The sequence below is a fragment of the Mauremys mutica genome, chromosome 1 (assembly GCF_020497125.1).
Source record: "Mauremys mutica isolate MM-2020 ecotype Southern chromosome 1, ASM2049712v1, whole genome shotgun sequence".
Classification (NCBI taxonomy): Eukaryota; Metazoa; Chordata; order Testudines; family Geoemydidae; genus Mauremys; species Mauremys mutica.
The window spans coordinates 268,571,300-268,583,466 of NC_059072.1; the positions used below are offsets into that span (position 1 = coordinate 268,571,300).

At 45.3% G+C, this 12,167-nt stretch overlaps 1 protein-coding gene across 7 annotated transcripts in view; it reads left to right on the forward strand.

The window, feature by feature from the left end:
• Positions 1–12,167, forward strand: part of DZIP1 (DAZ interacting zinc finger protein 1) — an 81,581-nt gene that overhangs the window by 68,156 nt on the left and 1,258 nt on the right. For 6 of the 7 annotated variants that reach the window (XM_045009759.1, XM_045009769.1, XM_045009727.1 and 3 more), the window contains 4 exons: positions 190–243; positions 1,237–1,433; positions 2,458–2,588; positions 11,553–11,730. In XM_045009759.1, the coding sequence (XP_044865694.1) occupies positions 190–243; positions 1,237–1,433; positions 2,458–2,588; positions 11,553–11,730 (560 nt within the window). Of the gene's footprint in view, positions 1–189; positions 244–1,236; positions 1,434–1,964; positions 2,122–2,457; positions 2,589–11,552; positions 11,731–12,167 lie in introns of those variants that run through there. The other variant, XR_006578048.1, reaches the window with a different exon arrangement.

The following is a 12,167-nucleotide window of genomic DNA, read 5'->3' on the forward strand; positions in this document are numbered from 1 at the left end:
GTGTTCTGCTAATAGTGTTATAGGTTTATTCTTCTTTCATGAACAAGAGAGTTGATGTAAACATTTCTGGCTAGTTTTTAATGGGGATTAGCCACAAAATTACTATTTTTGTATATGAATGAATAGATTTTTCACTGTATATGTAGTTGGCAGTCGGAGTCTAGAAATAATTTGTTTTGTTTGTTATAGACCCAGGAAGCATGTTTTTCGAGAGGGGGTTTCCAGAAAAACATCTAGTATTGGGTAAGTTTTGCTCATTTCTGGTCTTGAAGAAATTGTTTTCTAGTTAACTGCCCTTGACTGGACATTGAATTTGCTAATACAAAAAAACATTAAGCTAAAATCAGAAGCTCTGTATTAATCATATGTTTTTTTCTTAAAATTTAATACCTATTGAGTCCATTGTTATAATCCCTAACAGAAGTCATGCTCTGATTTGAGCATGTGTATTCTTAATAATTGAGCAGGCAGAGCATAGAGTACCATGAGGTGATGTCACTTTTTTTGTCTGTCCCATATTATGTTTTTGCCTGTTTAGACCTTAATTTTTTAAGACTTTGTTGCTAATACGGTATTTTTGTTCCATTTTGTCAATATTTTTCTAGCATGTACATATTTGAACACAGTATTCTAGGTGCTTTTCATGTCATGCATATTGCACCTGTACTCTGTAAATTGCTCAAGCTACCAATTTGTCTCTGGATGCCATTCAAGATATTAAGCTTGATTTGTAAAGTCCTAAATAGATTGGGTACTCATTATCTCAAAATTCACTTTTTCTGTGGGTGCCTGCTGACCAATTAAGATAAACTAGGAAGCTGCTGCTAACTGTCCCTAGGTTTTTTAACTGGGAGGAACCAGGAGCAGAATTTTCTTAGTGGAACATCTTTGACACTGAACTTTGTTTTCCCTGTTGATCCATGAAAGCATACATTTGTTGATCTTGCAAGATTGACTATATGCTCTGGCTTTTGTTTTTGTGAGGATGTTTACATTTGAGGTTATAAGTACATTAATTTTGGAATGATTTTGGGTTGTCAGTTTGTTATTTTAATAACTAAAAATATAACTATTTTTTAAATAGTTGTATATGAACTCCAGGTTACTGTAGGTGATTTTTTTCAAACAGAAAAATGCATAAATGTATTGGAAAAAACACAAGAAGCTCAAAGTTGTGCACATGTGTGTAATACTGAAACCCATTAAATCCTCATCTGATACGCTTTTTTGTTTTAGCACTCCACCGTTCAGCTCAGAAGAGGAAGTGGATGATGATGATATTATGCACTCATATATATCACCAGAATTATTGCAGCTAAAAGCATCCAGCAACAGCATGAATAATTGTGGGATGGTTACAGGCAAAAGTGATATGGATTGGACTGAAGAAAGTGAAATGGAGGAGATTGAAACATCTTCCAAGCCTTCAAAAGGTTTTTTCATTATTTTTGTGTCTATAAGTAATAATTTAAGGTAACGTATAAATGATTTAAAAATACCTAATAGGTAATAAAAACAATAAGTTACAAAACACTCTAAAGCTAGAATATACACTATTGTGTATATTCCTCTCTATGCAAGTTCATATTGTTCTTATATTGTTCTTTTACTCTTATTAATATTACTGTAGTATTCAGAGGCCCCAGTTGAGATCAGACCCCAGTTGTGCTGTGCACTCTATGAACACAGATGAGAAGGTTAAGGCGTGACTTGATTACTGTTGATAGGTATCTACATGCGGAACAAATATAATAATGGGCTCTGTAGTCTAGCAGAAAAAGGCACAACACAATCCAATGGCTGGAAGTTGAAGTGACAAAAATTAATTTTTTCTGCTTTACTCCTGTTAGCCGTATTAACTCTGAAGGGCTATCGGTGAGGGGGCTGGTGTGTGTTACTTCTTTTGTGTCATCAACACAATTGTTTACTAAATTCCAATTAAAGAAGCAATCATTTAATTACAGGACCAATCATTTACACCTATGCTATCCCATAAAAAACAATAAGATTACAGCAGTATCACTGAGCATAATTTGGCTTGCAGAATTTTTGTTGTTGCTTCCATGAAGGAACGAACCCAACTTGACTTAGATGTCCTGGACTGAATTTGCATGCCAGCAGGTGAAAACATTTTTATTTGTAAAGTGAGCATATTATATGTCCTAATGATTGAGAAACAATAAACATGGAACCTCACTACCATATTTAGTCACCTTTCTGAATAGAACTGCTGTTTTTGTTGTTGTTGTTGTTGTTTTTTTGGGGGGGAGGGTTAAATCTGCAGTACTGTAGAAATAAAAAAAAACAAATAATAAATGGTGAAAAGTAAATTCATGTTTTTAATATCTTTCATTCATTAATCTAAGACTTGGTAAATGACATAGAAGGGGAGATATTTTTAAAATACCCTACTTTTAAACTGACAGTATCCCTGTAATTTTTTTAATGATTGTTTAGGTGCACTTATCCAAAAACTGACTGAACAAGTTGAAAATACTCTTTCTAGCCATGGAAATAAGAATAAACCAGCTGGAGGAATTAATGTCACACAGGCATTTATTAAAAAAGAAGATGCACAAGAACTGAAGGTATTACATTATTTGTTAATTACATTTATCTAAACCAACACATGCTTCAGTTATTGTTGTTATTTTTGCTACTGTTTGTTTTCCATGTTAGGAAAAGTAGGATTAATCTGATGCAGTAAAAATGTCATCCCCAATGTACTTGCAGAGTTTTACCTAAGTTGGGTCTCTTTCTTTACTTGTTTTTCCACATAGTCACATTTGTTCTTAGAAATGAGGGCTCAGAAAGACCTGTTTGATTAGGTCATAGGCTAAAGTATTTTGGTTTCTAGAACTTTGTCGGGTACAGAGGTGTCAAACTCAGTCCCTGAAGAGTACTGAATTCCTTTTCTAATTATTATCTCTATGTTGGTATAGATACTTAGGACTACATGCCATGCTCAAACTCCAGCAGATCTCTCACTGATATCAGTGTGCTGTGTCTGCAGTTTGTCCAAGCTCCAGATCATTATCAGTGCTGCTCTTTGCCCTACAGGCTTTCATCAATTCCAAGTCTTCCCAGTCATGCTTTGTAGTGGAATGAAAGCTCTGAGACACAATGGTCTTTATCCGAACAACTATTCTGTGAGATCCCAAGTTACTCTAAGGAAAAAATCAGCAGTAGATATTGGAACGTCACTTATTTCAAGCTTGGGATTTGCGATCAACTTGGAGAAGACACCAAGACAATAGTTCTGGCAGCTCAAATCACAGTGTTTTCTAAGCTTTGGCAAGGGAGATTTACCCACTCTACTCCCCCAGTGGCTGCACTTGTAGGGAGTTCTCTGGGGCAGTTGCTCCCTGGCAGAGGGCTGGTTCTTCTTCCTCCCTTCCACTTCAAGAGAGGAGTCTGGCTGGAACAGGGGTCAGCCTCTCAGACAGCCCTTGGATAGGGCTTTACAGACTCAGTTTCTGAAAGTCTATTGCCCCTTCGCAGGGTTTACCTCCTACCCCTCTTCCTGGGGCGTGTTGCTTTGCTCTCAGCTGAGAGCTCTGGAAGTGGCGTGTTCCGTGGCTGTCTCCTGCTTGACTGGCCTGTCTGTTCCTATCAGTCTCTGTGTGGAGCAGCCTCCTTTGTGGTCACTGCCCTTTCCTATGGCAAGCTTGCCCTTTTAAGCCACTCCTCCTTCTCCAGGAGGAACAAGCTGGGCAGCTGGACTTCATTAGTGCAGCACAGGCCCAGAGGAGCTCATTAGCCTCCTCCTGGCCAGTGGGTGGGCATGTCCCTTCTCAGAGAGACATATGCAGGGAATCATGTTATTTATCATTAAACTGATGCCATGGAGCTTAGTAACACTTCCTTCCTAGCTCAGTGGAGTCTGAAAGGAGAAAGTTTAAGATCCAACATTTTCTTTGGACACTGTATCACTCCTCCCTGAAATGAATGGGAATTCCATTTCCTCTAGTGGTTACTGTTAATGAACTCTCGTTCCACATGTTTTCCTTCTGGCTTTAGTTGCTGTTATTGTGTAACAGCAGTACAATCAGAATCAGCTTAAGAGACCTTGACCAAGAAGGGCAAGCAGTACCATATCATTGCCCAGGAGCTCTTAAAGGTCCTTCACCTTAAGGGATCATATATGCACTCTTTCTGTCTTGATGCGAGCAGACAGCATGGCACATGTTGCTTATATCAACAAGCTCCGGGGAGCTGAAGGGTCATCAGAATTCAGGCTATGGGCAGAATCCCATATCCAAGTTTTGTGGGTATCACAATTAGTGGGGAAGCAACTAGGAGAGTGATCATTAAAAAATATTATTTTATCAGATATGCCAAGATGAAGAGCAATACTCAGTAGCAGGAGTTTTGCAACAGATTCAGAGATGGCAGCATTGGAAAACAAAGATGGAAAGCATTTTCCATCCAGAGTCTTTGGACTTCCTTCCCATTCACTGACCTTGCTAAGCCAAAGACCACATCAGTTCAGGCCTTGTCACAGTTCCCAAGGTAATTGCACCTCTGACTCCTTTATGACCTACTTGAGGATACCCAGGCTTCCCCCTAAGTCATTAATTGCTTCTGTTTCCTGAAAGAACTTAACCTCTTCACACCCAGTTGCTAACAATACAAAGGGAAAGGCAAAACTGAATAACACCTTTTCATAAAAATAAATCAGAAGTTTCCCAGTCATCCAAACTTCGATCCTGCCAACAGCTTCTTCATAGCGCCCCCCAAAAACTCATCCTGAAAATCTGGTTCTTGAAAGGGTCTCTGTAGCTCATCTGAGTTTAACGGCCAGGGTAGTCCAAATCCTTTTCACTTATTAAAAGTCAGTAATGTGAAGGTAAGTTCTTCTTTGAGTGCTTGCACATGTCCATTCCAGTGTAGGTGTGTGTGCACCCCGAGGACAGTTGGCAGAATGTTTTCCCTTTGTGGTATCCGTTGGGTCAACTGTAGCGCCCCCTGACATTGTGCATTCATAGCGTCGGTATAAAGGGCCCTGCTGACCCCACTCCCCTTCAGTTCCTTCTTGCTGCCTGTGACAGTTGTTGGAACCCTCATTGCCTAGGTAATCCTCCTCTTAGTGGTTTTCCTCTCAGTTTTTAGTGTAAATAGTTGTTGGTTTTAGTAGTTAGTGTAGTTTTAGTAGTTTCTAGATAGTTTGGACTCCTCTGCTCTTAGATTGCAGGGTTGTCCACCGTCCCAATCTGAGTCATGCCTTGGTCAAGAGCCGTCGAGTCCGGTGCCGGAAAGCTCCCCGGTGCGGACCGTGGTCGAGCTCGCTTTGAAGCTGCGTCCGAGCCGCCTGCTCCGCAGCCGAGTGCTATGCTCAGTCGGATCGCCCGGCATCAATGTCTGCCGTGGCACTGACAATACCCGCACCATTAACTCCGGCCAGGCAAAAGCCATCGAGTCCGGTGCTGGAACACTCCCCGGTACGGACCGTGGTCGAGCTCGCTATGAAGCTGCGTCCGTGGCGCGAGCTATGGTCGAGCTCTCTATTCCCTCCACACTGGAGACAGTGTCCATGGCGAGGGAGCTGATTGCAATAGCAGTGTCTGCGCTGCCTCAACCCCCGGCACTGCCGGTGCGGGTTACATAGTCAATGGGCAAGCCTGCCTTGATCAGACCACCCTCCGTCGGTACCGCACAGCGGCACCGTTCACGATCACGGTCCCTCAGATGTTCTCGGTCCCGTCACCGATCTAGGTCCCGACGCCGCTTGCAGTCTTGGCACTGTTCTCCATGTCGGTACACTCAGCACCGATCCAGCTCCCGGCACCGCCCCAGGCACCAGGACGCCCGTAGCCACTCCTGATCATCGAGCCTCGCGCTCTCGGTCGACCGCCCGGCACAGCCCCGGTAGCAGGTCCCGTTCTCGGTACTGGTATGTCTCCCGGTACCGATCCCCGGTGCCGCATCCAGCGACGTCAGTTAGAGACGGAGACTCTACCAAGGGCTTTTCAGCTCCTCCAGGGCCATCCAGCCACGCATCAGTGTCGTCCCGTGAGGACACTTCATATGCGTAGTACTCTGTTTTCCGGTGTGCCCTCCAGAGTCTTCCAGGAGACCTGTCAGTGGTCATTCTGGACGCCTTGGGTGTACTACCACGCCAGAGGCGTACCGGTGATCCCATCTCGCTCCGTTCCGTTGGAGCTCTGGGTGCCAGAGGCGACAATTAGTCGTCCCCCTCCGACCGGTACAGAGCAAGCCCCGGTTCGGCACCGGGCTCCCAGATCCCACCGGATCAGGAGCTCGAGCCCACACAGGACCCGCTTGTCCCTGGCCTTTCTTCTTCCTCTTCCCCAGATGAGGCGGGGGCAGGAACATACCCCTCCGGCCCTCCTTTAATTGAAACGCAACCAGCCCCTAAATCCAAAGAGGCTGGGCGTGTGGTCTTACTGGGCCGTAAGATGTACCCGGAGGGGGCCCTGCAACTTCGTGTAGCGAACCAGCAAGCCCAGCTTAGCCGCTACTATGGGTGGCGGTGGGCAAATTTACAGAGTCGGTTCTTCAGAACTCCCGTCAGGAGTTCGATGCCCTGCTGCAGCAAAGGACGGAGCTGGAGAGAGCTTTCCTCCAGGCCTCGTTGGACGCAGCTGACTCCGCTGCCACGACTCTGGCCTCGGGTGTTGCCACGCGGCGCGTTTCATGGCTCCAGTTATCGAGCCTTCCCTCACAGCTGCGGCACGCCATACAGGACTTGCCCTTCGACGGTACAGGCCTGTTCTCTGAAAACACTGGCCCTAGGCTGCAAAGCCTAAAGGGCAGCAGGGTCACTTTGCGCTCTCTCTCTCGGCATGCACACGCCGGTGATTCAGCGCTGACGTTTCCGTCCCCAGCCTCCGCTCTTACCCCGCGCCTTGACAAAGTCAGGACTTTGCCAGCGGGTGTGGCTTACACAGTCGTGGCCATCATTCCGGACCCCAAAGGAGCCGAAATTAGGGTCCTTCTGACCACCAATGGGGCAAAAGCCTACCCATCCTCGTCCCTCCTAAGGACCCCTCTCACGAGCGATTCCTCTTGCAAGAGGTGCGGACGCTCCTCCTCATTGGAGCTATACAGGAGGTACCTAAGGGCGAAACCTAATCCCCTAGGCGAAGGGAGGTCTCAGACCTATCCTAGACCTGCGGGAACTCAACAAGTCACGATGCAGATGAGTTCCGCATGGTACCCAGGGCGACCGTCATCCCATCCTGGGATCCCGGAGACTGGTACGCCGCCCTCGACGTGAAGGGCGCGTGTTTTCACGTCGCCATTCCTCCTCCACACAGAAGGTACCCTCGGTTTGGGGCCTACCGACGTCATTCCCAGTCTACGGCCCTCCCGGTTGGCCTCTATACAACCCAGGGGTATTCAAAGTGCATGGCGGTAGTCGCCGCCTTTCTTCGCCACCGTCGGATACACGTTCTCCGTATCTAGACGAGTGGCTCATTCGTAAGACCACCGGGCCCAAGTTACCAGTCATGTGGGCATCGACACGGACCTATTCCTGTGTCTAGGCCTGACGATCAGTAGAAAAATCCACTCTGATTCCCACACAGGGAATAGAATTCATTGGGGCCGTCCTGGACTCCAGTCTCGCCAGAGCCTGCTTACCTCAGCCTCGGTTTCAGGCGAGGGTAACAATTGTACAAGGTCTACGGACCTTCCCGACAACTTTGGCTCGCACTTGCCTAGGTTTCCTGAGTCACATGGCTGTCTGCACATTTGCAACCAAACATGCCAGGCTTCGCCTCCGTCCACTTCAGTCGTGGCTCACCTGGGTGTACCAACCGGGCAGAGATAGCATACTCGTGTTCGTCTCGTTCCCCCCGAGCATTCTAGGCTCCCTCGACCGGGAGTCAGCGCCTCCCTGGTGTATCCAGGGATGCGGTTCCATTCACCCTTCGGGGTCCCTCAGGACAGACACCCTATCTCTCGGCTGGGTGCGCACCTGGCTTAGTTTCGCACTCACGGCCTTCGGTCAGCGCAAGAGCTGGCCTTATATATCACTGTCCGAGAGCTGAGAGCAGTCTGCCTTGTGTACTAGGCGTTTCAGCTGGCGGATCGTCTCAGCAGATCCTTCCTGTCTCACAAGTGGTAGTTTCCTCCGGACTTTAGCCATTCCGTTTTCCGGAAATGGGACTTTCCCCGCATAGCCCTCCTCGCTCTCGCGAGAACGGAAAGAGAGAGAAATTCTCCTCGTTCCAAGGCCTCTCCCCAGGCTCGGTCTTGGAGGATTTTCCTGAGGCCGTGGATCAGCCATATGCCATACGCTTTTCCACTGTTCCTGCGGGTTCACAGGGTCCTGCTAAAACTCCGCATGGACGGAGCGCCCTGATCGTGATCGCTCCAGCGTAACCCGGGCAGCACTGGTACACCATGTTGCTACACCGGTCGGTAGCAGCCCTCTTGGCCCAGACCCCATTACGCGGGATCACGGCAAGCTTCACCACCTGGTCTTGTAATCCCTGCACCTCACAGCAGGGCTCCTGCGTGGCTAAACCGATCCGAGTTACGTTGTACTGCCTCGGTTCTACAGGATTCCCCGGGGTGGTAGAAAATCTTCCACTCGGTTAAAGTATCTGGCCAAGTGGAAGCGTTTTTCCTGCTGCTTGGAAACACGCAATGTTTCTCCCGCCGAGGTCCCGATCCATTCCATCTGGTTCCTCAGGGCTTGGACCGTTTACCCCCCCCCGCCAGTGGGGCCCCACCATAAACCTGGCTCTTTAACCTGGTTCTAACCAGTTTTATGACTGCCCTATTCGAGCCAATGTCAACATGCTCATTGATATACCTGTCCTGCAAGACAGTTTTCCTGTAGCCTTTCCTGCGGCCAGATGAGTCTCCGAGCTTCAGGCTCTCACAATAGGCCAAGGTATACTGTGTTCCTCAAGGACAAGGGCAATTATTACCACGTCCGACCTGCCTCCCTAAGGAGGTGTCGGGCTTTTATATCTACCAGGATATCTTCCTTCCGGTCTTCTTTCCGAAGCCACTCTCTTTGCAAGGAGAGCAACAACTGCCCTCCTTCGACATCCGTAGGGCGTCCGCAATCTATATCTAGCGGACAGAGCCCTCTCGTAACGCCCCCAAAACCTTCATCGTACCGGCATACCGGACGAAGGGCATACCTGTCTCCTCCTAGAGGATTTCATCTTCAATGACGTTGTGCATCCGCACCTCCTGTGTTTTGGCCCATGTTCCATAAAGCCACCTTACTGCACATTCCGCTAGGGCTCAGGCTTCTCTGCTGCCTTCCTGGCTCACATACCCTTTCAGGGGATGTGTCGTGCAACTACCTGGTCCTTGGTCCACACCTTTGCCTCATTGGTCCAAGAGTCCAGAGCTGATGCAGCCTTTGGCTTAGCAGTTTTGCATTCTGCAACATCTAACTCCGACCCCACCGCCTACGTAAGGCTTGGGAATCACCTAACTGGAATGCATAGGAGCAATCACTCGAAGAAGAAAAGACGGTTACTCACCGTAGTAACTGTTGTTCTTCGAGATGTGTTGCTCCTATCCATTCCAGATCCGCCCTCCTTCCCCACTGTCGGAGTAGCCGGCAAGAAGGAACTGAGGAGCGGATGGGTCGGCAGGGGTATATGTCCTGCGCCGTGGCGGCGCCGCTCCGGGGGGCGCCCGGCCGGCCCACCGAGTGTTGCTAGGGTAAAAATGTTCCGAAGAGCCGTGCACGCGCGGCGCGCACACCCTAACTGGAATGGATAGGAGCAACACATCTCGAAGAACAACAGTTACTACGGTGAGTAACCGTCTTTTCCGTTCATTATCTCTTGGGCACCTGGCAATGGACAGTAGACAGGATACTGGGCTAGATGGACATTTGGTCTGACCCAGTATGACCTTTTTTATATTCTTAAGTTAGCTTTTATCTAAATATTCTTTAACCTGTTCTTTCCCTATTTTGACTTATTGTTAATATTAATTATGTTGAGTATCTGATTACCATTAACTTTTTTAGTGAAGACTGAAGCAAAATAGGTATTAAACACCTCATCCTTCTTGATGTCATTAGTTATTAGCTCTCCTTCCCTGATAAATAGAGGACCTACATTTTCCTTAGACTTTCTGATGCTCCTAATGTATTATAGAACCTCTTCTTATTACGTTTTATGTCCCTTGCTGGGTTTAACTCATTTTGTCCCTTAACTTTTCTGATTTTGTTCATGTTCCCACTTTTAATAGGATTTCTTTTTGATTTTCAAGTCACTGAAGAGCTTCTCATGTAGACATATTGGCCCCTTACTATTCTTCCTATTTTTTCTTCACACTGGGATAGTTTGCAGATGTGCCTTTAATGTCTCCTTGAGAAACTTTCAGCTCTCCTGAACTCCTTTTTCCCTTCAATTTTCTTCCTGTGGGACCTTACCTTCCAGTTTTCTGAGTTTTGTTAAAGTCTGCTTTTTTGAAGTCATTCTCCTTATTCTACGGCTCTCACTTTTTTTTCCCCTTTCCTTACAGTCATTAAATCTATCATATCATGATCACTTTCACCCAAATTGCTTTCCACCTTCAGATTTCCAACCAATTCCTCCTTATTGGTCAAGCCCAGCATTCTAATTTAAAAAAGCTAACCCCTACCTGCTAGGAAGCAAGGAAGAGATTGATATTCTGTGTGTTTTTAATTCTTAGGGAGAGAAGATACAACAAAGATAGGCACCATGCCAAAATTTAGATATAGAGAACTCCTGTGACTATTTAACCCAGTTATGTTTAATCCTTTCCCTCCCCTCTTTTTCTCAACACTCTCTTCCCCCTTACTTCCCTTTAAATAAAGGAATTTAAATGTTAAAAAGCCCTTAACACATTGTTAAGGTTGCATAATTGAAAAGCAAATAAGTTTCTGCATCAATCTAAACTCTGCCAAGTTGCATGTATAGCATATAATGTGTTCATTTGTTTTTCTTATAAGTAATATAATCTAATATTTAAATTAACATGCTATTTATTAATAATTAAGTATTTATATTGTGGTAGTGCCTAGAAATCCCAGTCAAGATTCACGGACCCATTATGTTAGGCCAGGTATACCATAAAACACACTTGATGTGCATTATTGTCAAGCCAACATTGTAGTGTGATCTTTGCATTAGATCCTCAGCTGGTGTATATCAGTCTAGCTTGGTACGATGGAACTGTGCTGATTTCCACTGGTTTAGCATTTGGCCCTTTAACTTTTGCAGTTCTTTTCACTTTTTATTATTTTTAATTGTGCAACTCTAACAGTGAATTAACATCACTTTCTGCATTCAGCATATTCATAGGTTAAAAGTGTGTGTGTGTGTGTAGGTTTAAAAAGAAATGAAACATAAAAGTAAAGTGCTATGACACAGGACTATACAGCCCTTGATGCATGTGCCCCATGGGACCTTTTAGAAGGGTTTTACTTCCACACATTTCCAGTTCCCCCTTCCTAATCTGCTCTTAAATCTTCATAAGTAGATTCATGAACAATTCTACCTTTAGAAGAACTCTAGAAAATTTAAAAAAAACAACCCTTCCTTAATAGAAAAAAACCCTCATGTTTTTTCTTTTCCTATTAGTTCACAGAAGTTGATGATGATGACTGGGATATATCATCTGTAGAAGAAGAAAATTGTTTATTAGCAAAAGACGAGAGAGGGCAGAAGGGAACTGCAGTTCAAAAGAATAATGAATCAAATACTGCATCAATGGTACATGCCTGGGGTGTTCCTAAGGCAAATATGCCTAAGGAGGAAGGTAACATATTCAAACATTTACAGTATTTGAGGGGAAAATTGGATTTAAGCACCTGCCATCGTTAAAGAAAAACTTAAGTGTAGTATAAAAATGTTATAATTACAATATCTAATTACAATGGAAACTAAATAACTTTTTAAAAAGTTATTTTGTCATCAGTATATAAAAAAGACGCTAAATTTATTCTAAGATTCCAAGACTCTGAGCACCTTCAAGCTGCTGCCATTTTTTTTTAAAAAATAACCTGTCTGAAAAAAAATGTCTCCTTCCCCTCCCAAACGTGGAATTTCCCCCCTAAATTACCTGGTTTGAGAATAATATTAAATCTTTGACCTCTGGCCGTTTAAGATGTATATCTTGTGACTCAGGCTGAAAAGGGAGCTTTATACCCCTGGAAAGGAGAGATTCTTATCTTTCCTGTGGGGGATACAAACAAT